Source organism: Callorhinus ursinus, unplaced genomic scaffold (genome assembly GCF_003265705.2).
Source record: "Callorhinus ursinus isolate GAN/ISIS: 27379988/994484 unplaced genomic scaffold, GSC_fseal_2.0 scaffold10, whole genome shotgun sequence".
NCBI classification, from domain to species: domain Eukaryota; kingdom Metazoa; phylum Chordata; class Mammalia; order Carnivora; family Otariidae; genus Callorhinus; species Callorhinus ursinus.
In genome coordinates, this window is record NW_027397072.1 from 30,711,277 (window position 1) to 30,736,799 (window position 25,523).

General features: G+C 42.9%; 1 protein-coding gene across 7 annotated transcripts in view; it reads right to left on the reverse strand.

Annotated features, from left to right (window-relative positions):
• The window catches only part of EIF2AK2 (eukaryotic translation initiation factor 2 alpha kinase 2), a 34,957-nt gene extending 13,414 nt beyond the window's left edge, over nt 1–21,543 (reverse strand). The window contains exons 1-12 of one of the 7 annotated variants that reach the window (XM_073897288.1): nt 21,415–21,543; nt 16,132–16,263; nt 15,614–15,734; nt 13,951–14,108; nt 12,416–12,542; nt 11,773–11,888; nt 11,513–11,606; nt 9,939–9,973; nt 8,675–8,737; nt 6,938–7,060; nt 3,324–3,443; nt 1,124–1,304 (exon numbers count right to left, since the gene is read on the reverse strand). In XM_073897288.1, the coding sequence (XP_073753389.1) occupies nt 1,124–1,304; nt 3,324–3,443; nt 6,938–7,060; nt 8,675–8,737; nt 9,939–9,973; nt 11,513–11,606; nt 11,773–11,888; nt 12,416–12,542; nt 13,951–14,108; nt 15,614–15,734; nt 16,132–16,250 (1,257 nt within the window). In that variant the 5' untranslated portion in view covers nt 16,251–16,263; nt 21,415–21,543. The other 6 variants (XM_025868058.2, XM_025868056.2, XM_025868055.2 and 3 more) reach the window with 6 other exon arrangements.
• Between the last annotated feature and the right edge of the window lie 3,980 nt (nt 21,544–25,523).

The window sequence follows — 25,523 nt, forward strand, 5'->3', positions numbered from 1 at the left end:
AAGAAAGAAAGAAAGAAAGAAAGAAAGAAAGAAAGAAAGAAAAGATGGAACCAGGTGGATTCCTACACAAAGGCCTCAAGCCTCCAGCTCCTGGGGGCAGACCAAAGACACACTATCTTTTATAGGCCAATTATTCCAATCTGCCCCAACAACTCTATACACAGGTGCTTCTGTTTCTCAAGAAACTCTTTCGCCTCATTCCTCATTCCTGGCTATTGCAGATGGGCGGGATAAGCAAACAGCCAAGATCCATGGAGATGAGGTGCTTCTGCCAGATCCAGAGTGATCAGGAAAGGCTACATAAAGAAATTGAGACCAAAAAAGACAAGCAGGAGAGTGTTCCATGCAAGAAGAACATGAACAAAGGCTCAGTGTTAGGATTCCACATGGCTAGTTTGTGATGGGAGTAGGCAGATTATAGGGAAGAGAGACTGGGGACACCATGAAAAACTCTTCTGTCCCTTCTTTCATTTTGATGAGAAGGCAAAATGGGAAAACAGCTCATCTGGACCATGAAAGAAGCTAGGAAGCCAGCAGAAAATAAAAATACAAAGGTATGCTATGTGTTCCAAGTTTTGGATCAGTACAATTTTCCAATCATGGGGTAGAAATGTCTAACCAGATGCCAAGAAAATTCTAGACTCTGGCTCCAGTAGCTGTGACTGCCCTCAAGAGTAATGACTTAAGAAATTAGGAGAACCATGTTCCCAAAGCCAGTCACGGGAGTCCCTTCTGCCTCCCAAACAAGCCTGAGTAACGGCAGAAGCAGAGACAGAGCGGCCCGTTGGCTGTGCTAACCACAGCAATGATCTGCACAGAAATGTTCAGCTTACGAAAGCTATTGGTGTTTGCAACTGGAGTATGACAAGCAGCCAGATAACACCAGAAGGGAATGAGCTCCTGCCTATAGGGCTCCTTTTGATTGTCTAGATACATTCATTTGTCCTGGAGATCTTCTGAGTGGTGCCATGGAATGGTATTTGGGGCAAGTTCTGGATCTATGCTAACTTTAAAGGATCAGAGATATTATTTCCTCAGGACTGTCAATCAATTCTAAAACTAGAGAAGATAGATTTAAAATTACTAAATCACATCAAATCTGAAGAGTACATTTTCCATTTACCTTAAGGTCTCTGTGAATTAGCTGTTTGCCGTGTATATACTCTACACCTGCTGCTATTTGTTCATATAATTCCAGAGACAAAGGTTTGTCTTGTGTCTTGCCTCTTCTGTCGTCAATCCATGCCTCCAATGTCCCTTTATCACAGAATTCCATTTGGATGAGAAGGCACTTAATCTTTGCTCTGGATATAAAATTTGCAGTACGTTACATGTAGCAATAAAAATAAATTTATAAAAAATGACCTTTCTTTTTTAAAATTACACTTTATCTCCTTAAGAACCCCCAAACATGTCTCAAAACAGAAATCTAAATATAATAAACTTGAATCAAAATACATCATTTTTTATTTAAATCATAAGTTCCCAAATGTCCAGAGCACTGTTAACTATTTTATAAAGTTTGAGCCTGCCCATTCTTTAATGGTAAAAGATCCTTGATCCCCTTTGCTAATAGGAATAGGAACATTGGAGGCGCCTGGGTGGCTCAGTCGGTTGAGCGTCTGCCTTCGGCTCAGGTCATGATCCTGGGGTCCCGGGATCGAGTCCCACATCGGGCTCCCTGCTCAGCAGGGAGTCTGCTTCTCCCTCTGACCCTTTCCCCTCTCATGCTCTCTCTCTATCTCATTCTCTCTCTCAAATAAATAAATAAAATCTTTAAAAAAAAAAAGGAATAGGAACATTAATACAATGGCAATAAAGAAAACCAAAGTTCATTACTACATAAAATAATTCTGGAACGTTTTAATTTACTATCGACCTACTGAACATCTATTTTGTGGAAAGCACAGAACAGGCACCTAGAGAGGAAAAAATGAGTTAGATACCATCCTTGCCATCATGGGGATTACGGTTTAATAAGAGAGAAATACGGGCAAAACAAATCGAAAACAATAGCGTAAAGATAGGTTCTCAAAGAGAAGTGCCAATAAATTGCTAAGAGATGCCTGTGAGGACTGATTTTGCTAACCATGCTTTTATTTTGGTCATGAGGTCAACTAGGTTGGCCTCAATATTAATTTATATTCTTTGAACTTATGTTGGCTAGAAAATAGGAAGAGAAAGCCAAGAATCTGTGGAAAGCTAAAGTCCTGCCTGTATGCTGATGGTCAGCAACCCCTGAAACTAAAAAGCTCTCAATTACATGGGGCAGAGCCGGGGCTGGAGTCGGGAGTCGATGAATGAACAGGCCTCAATGTCCTCGGGATTTCCGTGAGCACAGTCCCCCCAAGAAACACTGGCTGACTTTCAGAAGGAGATGTCAGGTCTTGAGAGCCGCCCTCCAGTCCTTTGTCAGGGGCTTGAGACAAAACATGAGTGATACCAGATGAGGTACCTGCTCCTAGTCTTAAAATTATTTTCACTGAAAAAAAAAAAATTTATTTTCACTGCCCACCACACCACCGTAAGTGGTGTGGCTGTATTCAAGAGAGACTCCTTGGGGCACCTGGCTGGCTCAGTCAGTAGAGCAGGTGACTCCTGATCTGAGGGTCGTCAGTTCAAGCCCCATGTTGGGCATGGAGCCTACTTAAAAAAAAAAATTTAAATTTTAAAAAGAGGGGCGCCTGGGTGGCTCAGTCGGTTAAGCGTCTGCCTTCAGCTCAGGTCATGATCCCAGGGTCCTGGGATCGAGCCCCACATCGGGCTCCCTGCTCAGCGGGAAGCCTGCTTCTCCCTCTCCCACTCCCCCTGCTTGTGTTCGCTCTCTCACTGTGTCTCTGTCTGTAAAATAAATAAATAAAATCTTTAAAAAAAAAAAAGAGAGAGAGAGAGAGAGACCCTCTTGACTGCACCCCACCAACCACTTTTTCCGCCTCTGAGAAGGGCAGAAAAGTGCTGGCAGCTGAGGAGGGGCTTCCAGCTGTAGCATCGGTAACATGTTCAAACTTTCTCCACAAAGCTGCATTTACAGCCTGGTCTTAGGTTGTAGCATGTGAGCAAGCCTACACATTGACTGAGATTCTGAAAATAGCTGAGGACGATAAAAAAAAAAAAATTTTTTTTTAAGCAAGTTTGGAGCAAGGAATAGGAGCAACAAAAAGATTATGCGTTATTTCCTTACCTGGTGAATAGAGACATAACAGTGTCTCAAACAGTGTTTGTGGTTGTGATATTACTAATTAACGGCCTTATCCGGTGGCCCACACATAGTAAATGACAGTTTCCTCCATCCTATTAGGGCTATGAGAATTCTTTTTAGTTACCTTGAAGGATTTATGCTGTCCTCAAGATGGTAATCATTCCCAGCCCAGCAACCATAGTAGTGAACAATATTTGGGTGATCAAGTGCTGCCAAAGCTTTTACTTCACGCTCTACCTTCTTCCTTTAAAGAAACAGGGAACATAAAAGTGTCATTATACATCCCTGTAAAAACTACAGGTTGAGTAACAGAAGACAGCTATGTATGCTCCCTTAGTCAACGGTCACCCTGGTTCCCACACTCTGAGTGTTTAAAAGGGAAGCCAGGAGCACTCAAAAGGAAAGACTGAACATAGAAAAAAACATAGCTGTTCTCACGCTCAACATAAGACAAAAAGCGGTGACTTCATTAATTCCAAATATCAGACAATTTAAAAGTCATTTGTGGTGGTCTCTGAAATGCCAGCCATGCAAATTTTGGTAGCTAAATCGCACAATCGTATTTTGTTTAGACTTGTGTTAAAATCACTTTGGATTTCAAAAGCGAACCCTGTTTGGGCAACAAGGGTAATCCAGGCAACTTAAAGAACATAAATCAGAATTTTCAATGTGTAGCAAAAATACACAAAGGATATCATCTATGCAGAGAAAGTGAGGCTACACAGCACATGTGGGAGCTTTACAGGGATGTGAAGTCAAGAGCAAAGATAATTCTATGCTACACGGAATAAATAAATTTGAGATTTCAATGGTGAGAAAGGGTAAGCAAACATTTTATAATTCCATTTTTTAATTTGAAAAGTTCTATATCTACATGACATAAAACTTATAAGAATAAAGGAAGAAAAAGTACTCATACATCAACAGTCCGAATACAATCAGTTATTTTGGATTGTTTCTTATCATCTTTCTTTATACACATTTTTATATACTTGTAATTACAGTATATAGTTTTTATCCTATTTTTCCACATAACAGGTTATCTTTACCATTTTCCTTGTTACACAACCTATATAACCATCATGTATAAACTTTCTCATGTAAGATTTCAAAAGTACAGAAAATTAGAACAAATAGTGTCATGAACCACTACCTAGCCATCACCCAGATGAAACAGTTATTAATTCCTGGCCATCTTACCCACTTCCTTATCTCCCCTGGATTATTCTGAAGCAAATTCCAACATCATACCATTTCATGTGTAAATATTTTCAGTATATAAGCCTCATTTTTTTAATGACTGCAAAATAGCTATTGAGCAGGGGAGAGAACAAAACATACTTAATCACTTCTTCATTGCTGCACATTTGGTTTGTTCTAATTTCTCACTGTTATAAATGACACTGTGATTGACATCTTTTCATATAATTTTTTCCATCATTTGGATACTATTCTTAGAATAGGTTCCCAGACAGGAAACCCACGGGTCGTAGTGTATAAATATTCCAAGTATATTCTTAACTGTGTTATACCAATTTATGAAGCCACTAAAAATGTCCAAGATACTGTACCCTTATCATCGTTAAGTGTTACCGTTAAAAAAACAATGGAATTGAACAGAAGGAGTAATACTCCATTCCTGTCAAGGAAAACGATGTGGAAAGTGGGGCGCCTGGGTGGCTCAGTCAGTTAGGGCGTCTGACTCTTGGTTTCAGCTCAGGTCCTGGGATCCAGCCCTGTGTCAGGCTCCGTGCTCAGCATGGAGTCTGCTTGAGATTCTCTTCTCTGTCCTTCTCCCTCTGCCCCTCCCCCTGCGTGCTCTTTCTCTCTCTCTCTCTCTCTCTAAAATAAATAAATCAATCTTAAAAAAAAATACACATAATGGGGCACCTGGGTGGCTCAGTCGTTAAGCCTTCAGCTCAGGTCATGATCTCCCAGTCCTGGGAGCGAGCCCCACACCAGGTTCCTGGCTCAGCAGGGAGTCCGCTTCTCCCTCTCCCTCTGCCTCTCCTTCTAGTTGTGCTCTCTCTGTCTCTCTCTCAAAATGAATAAAGAAAACCTTAAACACACACACACACACACACACACACACACACACACACACACACAAAACGATGTGGAAAGAGAAAGCCTTGTTTTGATGCCAGGTGGTTATGGAGGGATTTCAACTGCAAGGCATTGTCCATGGGACAGGAGGTTTGTTTGGCTGAGATGAGGAGTGGCTAGGACTCCATGCCCGCTTCTCCTCTGCTCACAGCGTTTTCCTAAGCCCGTGTACCTTCCCCATCTCCTTCCCTAGACCTTGAGGGATAGGTCTGTAAGTTACACATAGTACAACTGCCAGAAAACAACAAGGAAGACTGGTGAATTGGTGAGCATGTGATTTAATACCTCCTTACCATGTGCTCTCTTTTCTGAAGGAGTTCTGCTATCCACTAAGTGGGGGGTGGGAGTCAGTAGGTGCAGATAATATATAAAACAACACGGGGAGCTATGGGTTATAGTGGGAACACAGTGGATTGGCATTCCAGAGAACAAGTTCTAAATCCCCACCTTGTGAACTCTACCTCTGAAACTAATAATACACTATACGTTAAGTAACTGAATTTAAATAAAATAAAATTTAAAAATAAATAAATCTCCACCTTGTTACCATAGTAGGTAGTGTCCAAAGATGGTCATTGATTCTTTTCCTCCGCATACATGCACCCACTCCTCAGATTAAGAGGTAGAATCTACTTGCTCTCCCCTCGAGTCTGAGCTGGCCTTAGTGATTTTGTTTAACCAATATAATGTGGAACTTCCAAGACTAAGTCAAAAGTAGCTTTTGCTGTTCCCTTTTGGGATGACTTGCTCTGGGGACAATCGCTCTTGGAACCCAGGCACTAAGTTGTGAGACGCCCAGGTGACATGAAGAAGCCATGTGGGGGCGCTCTGATTAACAATTCCAGCTGAATTTCCAGCCCACAGCCAGCTCGACTGCTAGCCATGGGTGACAACCATCCCTGGCCAAGCTTTCTGATGACTTCTTTTTTTAAAAAGATTTTATTTATTTATTTGTGAAAAAGAGGCAGGAGTGGGGGAGAGAGAGAGAGAGCACAAGTAGGGGGAGGGTCAGAGGGAGAGGGAGAAGCAGGCTCCCCAGTGAGAGGGCTCCATCCCAGGACCCTGGGATCATGACCTGAGCCGAAGGCAGATGCTTAACCCCCAAGCTTTCTGATGACTTCTGACTACAAAAGCATAACAGATCCCAGATGAGGATGGCCCAATGAGCACAACCAATCACAGGACAGTGACAGATAATAATAACTTGTTCTTTTTCAGCCACTATTATTTTGGAGTGGTGTATTATGCAATAATAGACAAATGGGATAGTTACCAACTAGGTTTTACTTTGACAAATCAGTTTGCCTCTTTGGGTCTCAGTCTCCTAATCGTAAAATAAAGAGAGGAGACCAGAAAATCTCAAAGGTCACTATAAGCTAGGTGATTCTATAACTTCAGTTTTCATCAAGACAGGATCAAAAGAATGATCAATGGTCTATCCAAATTTTTTACTGAAATAACCACAACAAAGTGAGGTTATGTCAGAGGAAGCCAAGCTCCTGATGAGTGACATTTTTAAGGAAGACTAGAAAAAAGTAAATAATCTGCTAATGAAGAAGAGAGAGACATAAAAAAAGAATCATGCACGTTCACACACCTTCCCATTCAAAGAAACAAACATGTACTACTTACTCTTTATCATATTTAACACGTTTAATAACATAAGTCTTCCCATCAATTTTGTGCTTTGCTTTGAAAACCTGACCGTATCCGCCTGAGCCAATAGGTGTTATTTCTGTAAAATCACAAGCAAACCTGAAAAGAGAAATGCCACTGTTATTCTGAGTTCAGTGGTCATGGCCCACCCCCACCCCCACCCAACACTTTCACTTCCCCTTAACGTCGCCGGCACAACGGACTGAATAACAAACATGGCTCTACCCTTCTATATAAGAAGAGTTCACTCCACAGAAACTCTTGAATCACAAAGTCATAGTTTCTCCTGCTCATGCTCCCATTGTAACAAATCACCCTAGTAATGACATTCAACTTCTGGCTGCACAAAAGCCATGATAAAGATGCTTATCTCAAGTGTAAAACTTCAGAAGGAAGCACCATATTTGGTTCCCCAGCTACCACCAAGCTGTCATAAGAGAAATGAGCATGGTCTCTGAGCCTACCTACGTTTGTAACTACCTGGTTTTCCCCTCTCTCTCCTGCCCCACATTCCATCATTAAGCCCTGTCAGTTCTACTCCCCAAACATATCACTGGTGTGTGCCCACTTTTCCCCATCTCCAACATCTTCACACCAGTCCAAGCCCTCGTCAGCCACTACAGAACCGGGCTAGCTCGGACACTCCACTTGCAAGTCTCCTTCCTTTGCTCCAATCCATGAGCCACGCAGCAAGCAGGGTGAAAAACTCTGAGCCTGTCTCTCTGTTGCCTAAACTCTCCAATAGCCTCTTTTTGCTTTCAGCAAACCCCAGAAAGTCCTTAGATGGCCTAAAAGGGGTCTCGTGCTTCCCTCCCCAGCTTGTCTCATGGCACCACACCCTTGCTCACGCACTCCAAGCACACAGCGTCTTCCCCTTGAACGCTCGCATACCGTTCCTACCCTCACTTTCCCACATGTTCTGCTTTTACGAAGCCACAGACCCCACCTCCAGGCGCCCCGACATGGGTGACCCCAGAAAAAGCCTTTGCCTCACCCCTCACACTAACCCCAACAGTCCTATTTCCATTTCTTACCATGTCATTGTTTTCCCTTGAGACCTCTGACCATAGATTGTAATTACAGATTTCTCACATAACTATCATCCCCATAAAACTGTGAGGGCGGAAGCTGTTTCTGTTTGTTCCCACTAAAAATCCGATGCCCCGCACAGTGCCAGGTATATATAAGGTACTTATTAAATGTTTGTTGATTCTTTATTATTTTTTTTTTACAATTGTATTCAATGTCTTCCTGTTGCAAATAGGCTTCACATTTGTTTTAGATATTTTGTTCAAACCCAAACACATAATCTACCACAAGAGGAACCTTTTTTCAATGTGAAATCCGGAATGGAGTTGGAAAATGGAAAACAGGTTCGAGTGGATCTATTCGGATTCCTTCAGGGGTCTTTTTTAAAAAAAATCACTGGTTTACAGAAATATTTACCTTCAATATAAAAACCTCCATGGGTGTCAGAAAAACTCACATTAGTATCACACAGATCTACATTTACCACATTCTGTTTGGATTCATCTAAACATTACCTCTCCAAGAGACAATGATTCTTTGGGAGTCTGACTGTACTAAAAAAATCAACTGTTCAGGGAGAAATAGAATTTAACCTGGCTGATGTACAACAGTCCCTTCAGAAGCTTTTGTCGAACGCACAAACGTATCTTTAAACAGATTTTCTTTTACAAGTTTCCCTCTTACCTGGCGTCCACAGTGTACTTGTTTTCTTTGGTCACAGGAGAGTTAAAGTTAGGTGCCAAACTTCTAAAATTTAAGAGAATATAAAACGCAAATAAAACTCAAATAAAATACAACTTTATGTCATGCGCTAGTTTTTTTATATTTTGAGTCAACTATTAGAATTACAAGGTAGAAAGCGATAACCTTTCTTTATAAAACAATATACTGACAGTTCTCCTCTGTCCACTAATAATTTTTCATTCCTTTCCTGATTCTTTTTTTTTTCTTTGCCTTAACACATTCACTGTTGGTGTGCCACCTCTCCTTTCTTCCCTACAGCCTCAAAACCAAAGGAAATAGATCCCTTGCACCATCATTCTGGTCTTTGTACTTCACTCCTGGCTGGTTGTGAGCCACGTGGCTATTGGAAGTTCAAACCCCGCTGATAACTAAACATATTCCAATTGCTATCTTCCCCCTAAGCCCTCAAGTCTTGAACTTCCTTAACCCCATCAGTGCCCATGATTCCTGTCTGTATCTCCTCCTCCTTTGCTTCTTCGTCACCCAGTTATTGGAACTCTGTTCCCTCAAACCCTGTCCACTCTTCCCATACAGTTTGTCTTGCATATTCTCCTCATCCCTCGTCACTGCCATGATAACCATGGCTGACAGCTGGATCATCTTACACACACACACCTCTCTTCTCTCCACCCAAACACCCACGTCGGGAATCATCCCTCCCTGACACATCTCCTACGGTTCAGAATATATTGGTGGCTCATAATGGCTCCTACTGCCATCGCACCCTCATTGATGACTTACGGTTATGTCCTTGTTTTTCTCTTCCATTTGAGAAACCAACCCACCATCATTTATATAACACTGGATCTTTTGCTCTTCTTACCCAAGTCATTACACCATCCCTACCCTACCTGCCTGTCTGCAAAATAATGCAGTTCTCTGGAAAGTGCCTCTCCAAGTTCACTTCTGTCAACCTCTTCCAAAATAATGCCCTTAACCAATGACTCTAGTGATCCCCACAGGCCCTTTCATCTACGGTGCAGTGTGTACATACATTCAAAGATTTCTCTACATATGTAAAATCATTTCTTTATAGATTTCAAGCTTTTTGGGATCCTTAACCATGCCTTCTACCTCTGAAATTCCACTCAAAGAAGGGTATATAGTACTCTACAAATACTGAAGACTTAGTAAATAAGGTTAACAACCTAAGTGTGAAACAAAACTTCATTTCCAAATACATGCACTGCATAATGATACCCACCTTTTCACCTTCTTTTCACTACTTCTGACATTGCTCTGTAACAAAAGAAAACGAAAAACAATTGTAGATGATTAAATCAATTATCTTGCTGTATCTTGTTCTTCTTCCTCCTGTACTTCTAGATGGTTCTGTGACATTTTTTTTGGTCCATTAGATGAACAGCCTCATCAAGTTGTGTACTCCCATCAAGCCCTGCTTCTCAGTTTACTTGGCTAGATCAATGTTGTCATCTATTCTAGCAACCAGACAGATAAGGCAGGAAGGACAAAAAAGCAATCGGGGCAAGTTCAGCAGAAGCACTGGGTCTCAACAAGAAGGCATGCATCACAGTTCTCCACAGTGCTAAAGACACAGATGGAGCTCAGGGATCCAGTCTAAAATAATTCCCCAAGTGTTTCTTATCTGGTAACCAGCTAAAAATGGCAATGCTAAAAAAAAAAAAAAAAAGAAAAAGAAAAAATGACAATACTAATAATTTCATTTTTAGCACAAATTAATTTAATTTTAATATTTAGCAAAAAAAGAGGAATCTTCACTATATCTCAAAAGTAAATTTCACATAGCTATTCTTTATTCATATTCACTTTTATTCTGGTAGGTTTTGTAGTATTATCAATTTGGACACCAAGCAGGGAGCATCAAACTAAGAGTTTTTGAGCTCATACCACTTCCCACTGTATGATGACTGTAGTATATTAATTTAGCCATTCTATCAAATGACAATGTTTCTTAAGTCTCTTCCTGTTACAAATGAGGTTGCAAGAACACACTTACATATGTTTCTCTGTACATACATAGAAGTGCTTCTCTAGTAGACATCCCCAGGAATGGAACTGCTTGAAGGCATGGCGTGCACACCCTCCACTTTGCTACATATTGCCAAACTGTCTCCACAATGGTTGTACCAACTTATACTTCCACCCGCAGCATGTAGTAGTTATAATCAGAATACAGCTGTGCCGATGCTTAGTATTGCCAGACTCAAATTTTGCCATGGTGATGGGTTTAAAAAAGGTACCTAACTGTTGTTTTGATTTGCATTTTCCCTACTACATGCAGCAAAGCATCTTTTCATATTTTTGTTGCCTATTTGGGTATCTCTTCTCTGAATTGTCTGTTCAGATCTTCTGTACATTTTTCTGAGTTGCTTTTCTTTTTCTTATTGATTTGTTTACAGTTCGTTATAAACAGGGCACTTATGTAACACTAATTGTCACCACAAAAATTATCTGATTTTTAAGTTTAGTTCTGATGTTTTAAAACAGGAGCAGACTATATTAATGGACATTTTAAGTAGTGTCCAACTGATAGAAGATAAGCAAGATCACAGGAATATATTAAAACTTGAAGGTGAGTACGGATAGGAAAATGGGAGTGAAGAGTGGAAGAATTTTGCAAGTGAGGAACAGGGGTTAATAAAGAAAGGAGAAAGCCAAAATGCTGCCACATATTAATATGAAATAAGAATGCATGAGATAAAAGTAGAAAAATTATGGTTGAGTACTGAGGCAATTTTTAAATGAAGAAACACACAGAGAAAAAGATCATCGGGAAGCTAGAGGCTAATACTATACCAGAGGAGATGAAGAATTGTTTACACTGTTGCTGTTACAATTTCCTTCTGGTGCACTTGGTGAGAAATCATTTTCAAGTGGGGATTTAGAAGCACTAGAAGAAAAGGGGATAATTATTAGTTTGTGAATTCTGCCTATTTTTTGTTGATCAGAATTTCTTTCTCTAAATTCTCCTTAAACATTAAACATTTTCATAAAAATGTGCTCTCAGGCAGCAATCTGAATTTGTTAAATTATCACAGTTGTTTGTCCACACTTACGATATGCTTCTCACCGAAGTGTTGTTTCCCAAGTCACTAGGTGAAGTAGTCCAAGAATCACTTGATTCTTCATCTTTCTGAAGGAGGGAGTCATCTTTCTGAAAGGAAGAGTAACCCTTAGGGGTTTTAAGAGCAATTACATTACTTCTCCATACTGGCTCAGTCTCTGTGTGCTAACTACCACATTTATTTATGGATGTTTGATCTGGATTTAAAAAACCACCCTGGGGGCACCTGAGTGGCTCAGTTGGTTAAGTGTCTGCTTTCAGCTCAGGTCATGATTTCAAGGTCCTGTGATCAAGCCCCACATCAGGCTCCCTGCTCAGCGGGGAGTCTGCTTCTTCCTCTCCCCCTCTTTCTGCCCCTCCCCCGAACTCATACACTCTCTCTCTCTCTCTCTCTCTCTCAAATAAATAAAATCTTAAAAAAAAAACAAAAACCAACAATCCTGAGTTGTGAACAGAATTTTGCTCTCTGGGGCCTCATGGCCCCATGGCTCATGGCTCACTGGTGAAACACAGAACGGAGGAATCCCTTTGCTATGTGATTAGTTGTCTTGGCATCATCTAAACACAGTCTTACCTCAAATCAACCTCAGAAAGGATCTTAAAATTTAGAAGTGAAATCCAAAGGCATTTCATACCATTAAGGTTTTCTCTGATTGTATCTGCTCATGTGCAAATTTCGCAGCCATCTGTTTTGCCTCCTGTTTGGTAGCACCTCCACCAACAGCATATTCTTTCTGCCCAATTTTGCATCTATAGTAAAATCTGGGAGAAATGATAGAGAGTATTTACCCAAATGCCAAAAAAACAGTAAATCTAACTTAGGATTTGGAAACAAACACAGATGAACAAAGACCTTAATATAACCCTAATTTAATGGGTACGTTTAGTTTGTATCTTGTAGAAGAGAAATGGTAAGATGGCTGACCAATTTGCCAGAATAACCAGGATAGCTTGATGTCATCAGCTTGCATTTGTGGTTAGGCAAGGGGCCTCGGACAATTATATGAGAACTCTACTGAATGTGGAAAAGCAATGGACATGGTAAGTACCAGGGAGTTACTATGCATTAATTCAAAATTATTACAGTATTATTTGCCATGGAGGCAAATACACTCAAACAGGGTTGAGTCTTCCCTGCTGGGCCCTGAAGGCAGAATTACACTGAGTGGCTGGGTGGTTTCTACAGCTCCTATTCTCCCGGGCACCCCTAAGTAGACTTCTCTCTTTTAGGTAACTTATGTTAGAGTGTTTAATCCCAAGGAACCAAACAGGTAAGCTACGAAAAAATAGCCTCCTACTTTTTTGAGATCGACTCACACAATTCACTTTGGACTATTTCATGCCAATGAATACTCTTCTGTTTTCCTCTTCCTGGTTCTGGCCTAAAAGCCATCAGAGTTAAAAAGTCCATAACTGAGTCAATTCAGAGGACAGTATCCTGAAGCGGTCATTTGGACTATTCGCCATTTAGATTTTTCTCTCTCTCTCTCATTCAATGGGTTGGTTGTAGCCAGGAAACAATCTCCTTCAGGCTCATTTATTTCTGCTTTTCCCAGTTCCTATCCATTCCTATCTTCACTTCCAAAATCTTGGCAACTCTGAAGCTCTACTCCATCCCATCCTTTATAATCCTTAAATCCGGGTCTCCTCACAGCCTATGGCTAAAACCCATTTCTTTTAAGACCTGGTATTTGTCTAGAGAGTGACACCATTTTACCGAATTTGAAGGACAAACACCTAGACAAACGGTTCTCTAACCTGATGATGGTGAAGAGAGAGTCATTTCACCTACGCAGTGGTCTAGTCATTGTCATACAGCGACTCCCACTGTGATCTGTGGGAGGGAAACTCCACACACACACACACCCCCAGCAGGGACACCCCATTCTCTCTTAGGTCTCCTGCAGACTAAACCATCCAGATACACCTCAGAAATAAAGGATTCACCAGATTTGATCCACTATGGTATATGGGTCCCAAGTCTTCAGCAATTAAGCATTTTCATATTTTAATTATGAAGATGACCAGTTGTGTGTAAGTCATATAAAACCTTCCATGCAAAAGGTCCCCAAAAGGAGGACAAATATTTCTAGAAAATTAGACATGAAAACAAGCCCGTTCTATTACTTAGATACAATGAAATAGAAGGAAAAGCTGAACTACATCTCACCTTTCTGGCCCATATTCTTTCGATTCACATGGTTCATAATTTACAGATAGTTTTTCCTTCTGGGCAAGCCTATTCATACGGCCTATGAAATTCTCAATGGATCCTACGCCTAATCCTTCTGAAGAATCTGTTGTTGTCAGTGATAAAGAACTAACTGCCTACAAGGGAAAAAAAAATCTTGTTTAATACAGATGAAAACAAAGATTTAACTATTTTATTTCCTCTAATAAAATTACTAAATGAATAATTTGAAAGACAACTTAGATTTTATGTATTGCCCTAGTCTACTACCTTGAGTAAAAGTCTAAGTATATATCTTTTTCTACCATAAAAAATCCACAAGAGAAAAGGTTAACAATAGGAAAGGAACCATCCTTTTATAGTTTCCTACAGAAAAACAAAATAGTGAACTTTCTTGTTTATCCATGCAAAATACTCTAACACTGTCTAGCTCACTCTACACTTTGTAAATCTCAAAAAACGAGATTACCAATACTGAAGTAGAGCTACATCCTGGATCACACCTTATGGGGAAAGAGGAATATAACAGCACCATTCCTTCCATTCTTATCTGTACCTTTTTCCTAATCTGGCAAAAGCGTGTCCAAAGTTTTTCTACTTTATTGATCTTGTCAGAACTAACTTTTGGTTTTATCGACCTTTTTTATTGTTTCTTAGTTTTCTTTTACATTAATGTTTGGCCTTGTTATTATTTTCTGTCTTCTGCTTTTTTGGGGAAAGGTATTCTACTGTTCTTTTCCTAACTTCTTGACTTGATTTTCTGGCTCCTTAACAATTCGTGAGTTTGCAATTTTGCCTGATTTACTTTTCCCGATTTGGGTTACGGGGGTGATATCACCGAGGAAGATTTTTCAGGAAAGTATCTTGAAAGTCAATGTTTTCAAAATTTTCGATATCTGAGAAACAATCCTCTTTGGTCCCACATGTAAATGACTGCTTGTCTCATCTTACGGCCACTTCTCTGCTATCCCGTGGTTTAAAACGAGGCTGTAGACAGCACAATTTTTTTTTTCATTTTTACATTTTAAATAATTTCCTCTTTCTGCCTCAATGCTCATAGGATTTTTTCATCATCCCTAGAGCTCAGGACTTTCCCACTGCTCGATGTTCTTGGTGGCTCTGTGTTTTTCTCTGTCTGTGGAGTTGCTTTCATCTGCATCAAGGTCTTCCTTTGCTTCAGAAACACTTTCAACTGGAATCTCTTTGGATAGTTTTCCCTGTCCTCTTTACTCTGTTCTCAGCCTCCAGGACACCAGTTCCACGGATGCTGGGTTTCCATCACCTGTCCTGCTCATCTGTCGTCCTCCCCATGGTCCCTCCATCTCTTTGTCCTTTGTCCTTCCTCCCCACCGTCCTTCCATCCCTCAGTCGGGTGGAGGGACCCCTGCCAGAACTCATCAGCTCATTTCTGTTTCCTTTCCCATTCACTCAACTTCAGAGGTGGTCTCTACTGCTGGCACTCTAAACGGGTATCGGCAGGCTGTGCCCACTCCTTCTTAGATGAACCTCTGACTCAGGGCTCTACAGAAACGGAGATGGAGGAAAAAGACTGTACTTCTGAACGGGAAAGAACCTGCGAACGGCTTTACTCTGTCTGTGGGTGTTCACTCACAGAGTAAAGTTAAAAAGGGCATTAACTCACCTTGCTTTCTCTATTAAGTTTTTCAATGGCCAATTTGGCTGCAGCATTTTTGGCCTCCTTCTTTGATTTACCTTCCGCTTCTGAATATTTTCTCTCATTTATGGTAACTTGAAATGTAAACCTGATTACAAAGACAATATTCACAAAATGTTATCAAATCCATGCATTGTCTAAGGACAAGTGTTCCAGTCACACTGCCTCCTGTGACTGACTACCTGGACGGTTTTAACCGGCTCGGTATAGAATATAAGCAGTCACCCTCAAACAGCAAAACAGCACATCATCTTCACTCTAGAGCTAACTTATTGACTTCCAAACTGTGCCAGAGTTGCCATCATTCTTCTAATTCATATTTTATAGAGATATAACTGTAAAAAAAAAAAACCCCAGCAATTTGGGGTGCCTGGTTGGCTCAGTTACTAGAGCATGCAATTCTTGATCTCGCGGTTGTAAGTTCGAGCCCTACATTAGGTGGAGCAGTTATTTTAACAAAATCTTTTTAAAAAATAGCAATTTACTTTAAGTTATGTGCAGGTCCTTCCTTAGACAGTTCATAATACCTAAGTACCAAGCTGTGCTTCTGACAGTATGTATTAAGTTCTTCTATAAAAAAACTTGGTGGACGCTCATTGGCCATTTCTTCTAGTAACCTAGAACAGAAGAGATATTTGGAAAAAGTGAGACAGAACATATTTAACCTGATTACCCCAGTCCAGTGTAGGAGACGAAACAGGGTAAGAAGAATCTTCTCTATAAGACTCATCTCAGCCCCACACAAATCCAGAGGAAACTTTCTTACAAAATCTTCTTCTCTCATGATCTGCACACCAAGCTACTTTGTCCAAAACTTTCTACGTTCAAAACTCAGCTGGCCAAAAAAGGAAAAGGATCTTTCTCTTCCACTCTGCTCTCTGCTTCCAGTGAGCGTCAGGGACAGGTTTATCCACCTGCTTGAACTACACAAGTAGAATCAGAACTCTTCATGTTGAGAAGAAAAAGGTTGAGAGTACATACGTAAAGTGAAGTTTATGAAATCATTAAAGATTTCACCATACAGAAACAGATTCCCCTATGAAATCCCAAAAATCCTACCTTTAAAGTTTGCATTAGTCAATTACAGATAAATTTACCTGGGTAAATTATGACCCCAGTTTATGGGTCTCATTAGACCAAGAGAGTAGCAATGATTTAAGTCATAATGAAAATCTAAAAAATATAGAATCTAAATATAGGAGCCAAAACTATAAAACTCTTAGAAGAAAACATAAGGGTAAATCTTCAGAATCTTGGATTTGGCAATGGAATCTTTGTGATGAAGGGCAAAAGAAAAAAGATAGATTGGGCTTTATCACAAGCAAAAACAGGGGCACCTGTCTGGCTCAGGTGGTTAAGCATCTGCCTTCAGCTCAGGTCATGATCCCAGTATCCTGGGATCTCCGCTCTCTCTCTCTCTCAAATAAATAAATAAATAAAATCTTTTTTTAAAAAAAGTAAAAACATTTGTGTCACACAGGACGCTATGAAGAAAATGAAAATCTACAGAATGGGATATCTATAATTCATATATCTGATAAGAGTCCAGGACCCAGAATATATAAAGAACTTTTACAACTCAACAACAAAAAGACAACTCAATTAAAAAATTGGCAAAGGACCTGAACAGACATTTTTTCTAAATAATCTAGTGCCCCAGGGCCCTGTCCTTAGATCTCCTCTCTGGTCTAACACCCACTCCCCTCTAGATCGCCTCTAGACTTATGGCTTTAAATTCCACCTACATATACAATGATGGTTATCAAAAGAACACCTCTACCCCTGACTATCTCCTGACTCTAACTGCTTCTGTCCAATAGGCTGCCTCCTTGAAATGCTCTTGACGCTACCCCATCCACTGTCTTCGCCTGGTCAACTCTTATTTCCTATAGATTTCAGCTCAGATGTCACTTTCCAGACACCCTTGAAGAGGTCCTGGTTCGGTGCTCCACAACAGCTCTTGTCCCCTTTCCTGCAATTGCTTTAAATAACTGACTGTCTTCCAAAGGAGACCATGAACTACAAGAGGGACGGGGCCAGCCTGTTATAATAGGGGCTCCATAATCAATGAATGAATACCAAAATATCTGTAGACCTCCCCCACCTGCATGACTTGTCACATGCTTTTCTCTTTGCTTTGAAAGCAATATCTGCACCCTCCGTCCACCAGGCAACTCCCACTCATCTGTGAGGCTCACACGTTTTCTTTGATGTTGGAGGGGCAGCCAGTCCTCCTCCAAGGGCCCGCCACTCCACCTTGCCCAGCTCCCATAACAGCCCAGTCAGTGAGCAATTTGGGAAGCAGGTTCTATGTCTTACTCATTTTGTATCACCAATACCCAGTGGCAAGTAGTAAATGCCAAACACTTGGGTGGTCTATAGGAAAATGAAAGAATGACTCATTAAAATGAAATACTCTACTTGAAACCCCCTCGTCTTCTCCCTTTGCTTCATCTGCTGTTTTCCGTGCATCTTTTCTTCATTTATTCAATAAATGCTTAGCAAGTACCAGGCACTATTCTGACAATGAGTATACAGATGTGGACAGGATAAATTCACACCCAACCTGCACTCCACTGAGGGAAGACAGAAAATGACCATGCACAGAAACAGATAACAGGAACAGACAATATGATGACCAGATGGCTGGAAGTGCTATAATGAAATTAAATAGGGATGCAGCATAGAGGGTGAGTTGGTAGATAGGGGCAGAGCTAAGGGGGAGGCAGTTTTAGACATAGTGGTCACAAAAGACCTTTCTTAGGAGGCAATTTTAAATGCAGACTGAATGATGAGAAAGTCCATCATATCAAGATATGGGGGAAGGGTATCTCAGGAACCAGCATGGCCTTTGAAAGGATAACAAAAAGATCAAGGGGACTGCTGCACAGTGAGTGAGGGGAAAAGAGTAGGAAATGAGTCAGAGAGGTCAGCATCATGCACATAGACCTTGTAGGTCATGGTCGGAACCGGTGGATGGTGTTCCAATTGCAATAGGAAGTTACCGGACATTCTCTAAGTAGAGGGGGGATGTGATTGGATTTATGTTTTAAGTGATGACTCTGATACTATGTAAAGAACAGGGTCTGGGGGCAGGGACAGGTGTGGGCAGTGCGCAGAGCATGAGCAGAAGCAAGGAGACCAAGCAAGGATGCTGCCATGGTTTGGGTGAGCAATGATGGCGGCTGGAAGCACGTGGTGGGAGTATCTAGAATGTGAGCAAAGGCAAAGCCGTCAGGTTACTGCTTAGTGTCGTGGAGACAATCAAGCTTTAGAGGCCACATTGCTCTGAGCTACACCGTCTCTGAACCTTTCATCTGTGACCTGAAGACAGGAATAAAAACACGTGATTCAGAGGTGGCTGTGGGGAATAAACCAGATGAAGAGCACCCAGCAGAGTCCCCCACACCGTTAACCCTCAATAAATGGTGCTCCTGGTCTGCAATTCTGAAACCCAAAACGCACTAAAAACTGAGGTTCATTTTGTTTTCATTTGTTTTGTTTTTGATAGGTTTCTAGCCCCCTGTCTAGACCTGAGCTGACATGAGCTATTTATAGTCTTTATGATACTTTGTTGTCCACCTATACATTTCACTACAGAAATTGTTTTATTATAGAGGGCTGCCCCCAAATCCTGCTGAGAGCATTCTATAATAGACAGGATTTATGCTGTCTTACCTTTCTAAAATCCCAAACTCTTGGAATACCAGAACATGCCCAAGGGTGTTTGATAAGGATCTGTAGCTGTACCATTATTTTTATTATTTTTAAGATTTTTTTATTTATTTATTTGAGAGAGAGAGAATGAGAGATAGAGAGCACGAGAGGGAAGAGGGTCAGAGGGAGAAGCAGACTCCCTGCTGAGCAGGGAGCCCGATGCGGGACTCGATCCCAGGACTCCAGGATCATGACCTGAGCCAAAGGCAGTCGCTTAACCAACTGAGCCACCCAGGCACCCTGTACCATTATTTTTAGGAACCAGTGTCATTTACTTTAGTTACAACCATGAGACCAGACATCAGATTGGGAGGGGATCACAGATATCAAAAGAGCAGTTACGGAAGAGCCCTTAGCAATTAGAACCTGAAGTTCTATCAACTACTCTAAACCCTTGGCGCTTTTAATGTTTTGTTTTGTTTTGTTTTGTTTTTTGGCGCTTTTAATGTTAAGTAACCGCCACTCATCAGAATGACAAGCCAGTTCGAATTTAAGTGACCTATACGTGCAAACTAAGAATGTGCTGAATTAACATGTTTGAAAAAGTACTTACAAGTCTGGAAAAAAGAAACAGCAGGCTTCTCTTCAACTACTGTCAATAAATCTTGTTTTGATTCTATGTTATCATTTTCCTAAAGGAAATCTCCAGCAAAAATCACTATCGGAGGTTATGTGTCCATCTTCCTCATCTTACTTGTTCCTTCTGGCAGACTCTGAACTCCCTGTGGACCCAGCCCCTTCCAGGTCCTGCAAAATGCTTAGCTATTACTATTACTATTACTATTCACTAAACATATATTTAAAGAAGCCCTATTACTATTAGGTGCTGGGGTGACACCAGAGCACGAAACCCTGCTCTTGTGAACTTACTAGCGGAGGAACACAGACAAATCCATAAAACAATGTCACAGGCTGATAACTATGTTGAAAACTGAAGCAGAGTAAGGGGGAGACAGTTAGGGAAGGGCGGGGTTTCTTTTACATAGCTGGTTGTTCAGAGAAGGCTGCTCTGATGAGATGACATTGCAAGAAGTACAGGGTAAAGCAAAAGAATGACCCATGCAGGCATCTGGGGGAAGAGCTTTCCAGGAAGGGGAAACAGGCGTGCAAAGGCCCAGAGGCAGGCATGTGCTTGCCTGCCTCCCAAAACAGCAATGAGCTCTGTCTGGTCGCAGTGGAGAGAGCAAGGGGCTTTGTCGGCGCCATTTACTGAATTTTTTAAAAAAGATTTATTTATGTATTTGAGAGAGAGCGCGAGAGAGCTGAGGCTGTGGGCAGAGGGAGAAAGCGAATCTCGAGCAGGCTCCCTGCTGAACACCGAGCCCTGCGTGGCGGGAGGCGGGGAGGCTCCGGATGGCTGGAGGCTGTGCTCCAGCTCACGACCCCCAGATCAAGACCTGAGAGGAATCAAGAGTCCGCGGCTTAACCGAGCCACCCAGGGGCCACCACTGACGGAATTCTCAGGAGATGGTGAGCTATCGGGATGATCCGAGAAAAGGAGTGTCCTGTTCTGACTTAAAGGACCCCCTCCTCAGCTGCAGAGTTGAGAAAAGATATGGGGGACAGGGTGGTACGGAGTTGGGGCGGGGGTGAGGGGTGGGGTGGGGTGGGCTAAAAGGCCCGGCCATGGAGAAACAATTGCAACTATGTAGGCAGGAGATGTTCAGCCAGGGCCTATTTAGCCAATCTATGGCAAATCCAGGCCTCCATATTTCCCATCTGTCATATTTCCCAACTTACCGTTTTCCGCTAGATTCCCCGCCACCCCGCCACCCCGCCACCCAGTCACTCCGGCCGAGGAAATTCGTTACTTGCTCTTATAGAGACTCTTGAGGGAGGGGGAGAATGACTTTCAGTCCCCAGCGCGCTGCGCGATCGTTTCCCGGGCTCCGGGCCTCGGACAGCGCTCCCGCGCGGCCGGGCTAGACGTCGGGGGCCTCTCACCAGCGTCCACGTCCCGAACCCGGACTCGCCCTTCGCTGCGCCCGCGCCGCCCCCTACCTGCACCCCAGATCCCCCCGCGCTCCCCGGACGCCCGGAGCCCCGCTCACCCCGCACCGCAGCCGCCGACTACCGCCCGCAGGATCTCGGCCGCTCGCTCTCGCTTTCGTTTTCCCCGCGGGCTCCGCCTTCCGCGGCGGCCGCCCGGCGCTCTCCCGCTCCTGGAGCGCAGGAAGCTGGAGCCTCCCTCCGCGTCCGCGCCGGGCGCACTGCCACCCACGTGGCGCCCCTTGGCCGCCAGGCGCGCAAGGACCCTGCGGGGGCACCCCCTTCCTCTCCGCCCCTCCGCCACCCCGGCTCCCGCGTCTGCTTATGCCACGCCCCGGTGCGCGAGAAGGGTCAGCAGGGAGGAAGGGAGTACACCGAGGTCCCCCAGCAGCGGCGGTCGGCCAAGGAGGATATTATCCGCTCCATTTCATGAACGAAAAAAAACAGTAAATTAACCCGCACAGAGTCCTGCTGCTAAGTGGCAAAGCCAGGATTCAACTCAAGGTCAGGCCCGTAAATACCAAAGTACTCCGTCCCCTTTTCACTCTGCTACCTCCTCACCTTTACAAGGCCGGGGGGGGGGGGGGGGTGAAGAGCCCTGGGGACCTAGCCTTCCCTCAGTCAGTTTCCACCCATCCATCCATTCATTCAACAGGTCCTTGTCTTCGCCGTTGTAAGCACCAGCCAGTCCAGCCATGAGGAGAGCCACCTACCTGCTCCCTGTGGGACCTCGTGGAGTTTTCCTACCAAAGCCCCACTAAGTAGTCCTCTATTTATAAGAAACAGACGCGGTGATTGAGGCGTGCTGAAGACTTAAAACAATACTGACAAGTAGGTGCCATTACTATGCCTATTTAACAGATGAGAAAACTGAGGTCTGAGGCACAGAGAAGCAATTCAGTCAGTAAGCAGGAGAACTGGGATTAGAACCAGAAGTCTGTACCCTCAGCATCTTAGCTAGAGTGGGGAGTGAGGTGGTGCCAAGATGGACCTCGCATATACATTCAGTATTCGGCATTGGCTCTAGGAGTTCCTCCCCACTTCTCTCCTACATCCTTCTGGAATTTCAGGGTATCAGTGGCTAAACACTATATTTTCTTTATAGCTTATGTCCTGGGCATGATTTAAATTCCACAAATGTGAAGTACTGGTGGAAGATTTGTAAGGTAGATAGGAGGCAGAGCCATCTTTCTGGGGCATTTCCAGATGACAAAAAGCTCCAGCAATGGCAGGAATTTGCATGAGACCATTTGCCAGTCTTGTGGGTGTGTGGTGGCTGTGGCAGCATCAGCAGCAGTAACAGTGACAAATTGTCGTTTAAAGAAAGGAAAGGACAAGCTTCTGTCGACCCACATCACTGAGCTCGTGGGGAGTTCCCTGTGACCAGGTGACTGAGAAAGGAAAAGTTGCATGAAGCACAGTACACTGGCATTAATCAGAAGTGGATTGAGTTAGGGGCGCCTGGGTGGCTCGGTCGTTAAGCGTCTGCCTTCGGCTCAGGTCATGAATCCAGGGTCCTGGGATCGAGCCCCGCATCAGGCTCCCTGCTTGGCGGGAAGCCTGCTCTCCCTGTCCCTCTCCCACTCCCCCTGCTTGTGTTCCCTCTCGTTGTGTCTCTGTCAAATAAATAAATAAAATCTTTAAAAAAAAAAAAGTGGATTGGTGTTCTACAACAGCCCTTCTGGGAGGTGGCCCTGAAAGATAGCGGGAGAAAGGAAATCCTGCCCGTGGACACAACTTTGAGCAGTACCTTTAGTTGTCACGTGGAAAGGGAGAAAGCTGGTGGCTTGGATAGAACCAGTGTCTAGCAGGTTAGCTGGATCGTCAGAGGTTTGGAAGGAACAAGATCAAAGGATTCGTGATAAGGTGGCCTGGGGAAAACGATGTGGGTGAACCAGTTAGACACAGAGTATGAGCATATTGTGAATGTTCATCAAAGGCATCCTTTTCTGAGGAGGGTTTTGAGAAGCAGGTGGTCAGGAAGACTTCTGTAGACGTCAGTCAGTCTTTTCCCCAGCCACGCCGGGTGCTTGTTCAAGGAATGAGGAGACTGTGGCAGTAGGAACATATGATATGTGTGAGTTCATCAACATGAAATTCTCATCAAGGCTGATCTGGCTGCTGAGCACCCAATATCTCACATCAGGGACCAACTCTGGGCCCCAGTGGAGAGGACCATACGCCAAGGGAGACCAGCCAGCCACTTTGTGGCAGACAAGGAACGCCAGGACCTTTCATCACCATGTGGGCAGGAATTTGCCCTCTGGGGGGTGAACCTTTATTGCAGATATGGATTCAGTTTTCCTTCCTGCAATGCTTCTGCCAGCATCATTGTTGGACATTCTGAATACCTTGCTCACCATCATCATATCCCTCACTAAGAAACCCATTTTACAGAAAAAGAAGTGACTGCCATAGGATTCAATGACTTTATTCTGAACCTCATTACCCCAAGCAGCTGGCCATATTGGGCAGTAGGGTGGAGTAATGAAGACTCAGGTGCAGCCCCAAGTAGGAGACAGCACTTAGCAAGCTGGGTGTGCTGCCCTTCATGGGCAGTTATGTTCTAAACCAAATTGCTGGGTTTTTTTTTCATGGCCAGGACACATGAACTCAGGGAATAGTAAAAGTGAGAGGGTTGTGTCCCAAAATTAAACCTAGTTAGGGGCACCTGGGTGGCTCAATCAGTTAGGCATCTGCCTTTGGCTTAGATCATAATCTCAGGGTCCTGGGATCAGCCAGTGTTGGGCTCCCTGCTCAGCAGGGAGTCTGCTTCTCTCTCTCCCTCTTCCCCCAGCTTGTGCACCTGCCCACACACTCTCTCTCTTTCAAATAAATAAATAAAATCTTTTAAAAAATAAAATAAAAAAATAAACCTGGTTATGCACTTGCAAAATAGTGTTTCCTATTCCTATGACATTGGGCTGTGTTTCCACTAGGGGACACATAATTCTTTGAATAGGAATTTGAAACTCTATCTGGATATTGCCATCAGGCCAGCAAGGAAATAAGGGGGTTACTGAATTGGCTGGGGGATTGAGAAAGGAAAACAGTGATGCAGCCACACCACAGAGTCAGGGTCAAGCATGTCTTCAACCCAGGAGTTCCTCCAAAGTTGCTTCTAGTAATTTCCTGTTCAGTGTTACATGTTAATGGAAATCTATAGCTGTTCAACAAGGAAGGACTGTTTGGGGCTCAAATCCTTCAGGATTGAAGGTTTGTGTCACCCTACTGGCTGGGAATATTTCTGAGGGCAAAGAGAACAATGAATAAGGAAGTAATAAACACCATCTATGGTTTCATTTCCTGTTGCAGAATAAAGGACTGTAGAAGCTACACATTTTTCTTCTTTGCTTTGTTTTTTTTTAGGTATTAATGAACTTCTTTTAATTGCTTTACCTTTTCCTTTTATATGAGATTTGCTGCTGGTGGTGAATTTTATAAAATGGTCTTTAAGTTAGAGTGTCTTAAGGTGGAATTTGTGCCTAAAAGAGAAAAGGAAGGAACATCACATAGCATTGGGTGTAAAGATTCAGGGGATAGGATAAGCATGTTTTCGTTTGAAGGAGGGAACAGCAGCATTAGGTGGGAACAGAGTTCTGTTGTTGGCTTGAAAGATTATTAGTGGAAGCTGTGGGCTGCACTAGATATTGTTAATTTTTATTTAGCTTCCATTCTCACTACCTTCTATGTCTCCCTATCCCCTGGGTTATAATGTATGGAAGGTTAAAATCACATTTTCCAGATTTCTACGGAGTTAAAATTCTGCACATAATTTTAGTTCTGCCGATGACTGATGAACAGTGGTGCTGGAAGATGGAGGGGAGGAAAAGACCGCCCTTCTGTGGCAGAACGAGCTGACAAGCAAGCACCTGTGCTCAGTGGTGTATACAGAAAGTGGACTCCAGGTGCCCTTGTCAGTGCTCCGAGGGCATGGGGCATCTGTGGTGGCAGAACTCTGGATGGCAGATACAGTGGAAGTCTCCATTCTGCCATCCCTTCCAACACATACACATTCATTTCCTACTAAATCATTACGCTCGACATTCTTACAGTGGTTTCTGTTTCCGGTACTGCACCAGGAGAAACCTCCCTGGACACGGAGCCTACACTGAGAGTAGAGTTGAGAAGTGAAGATTAGGAATCAGGTCCTTGTCTGAGCTCTGCATCA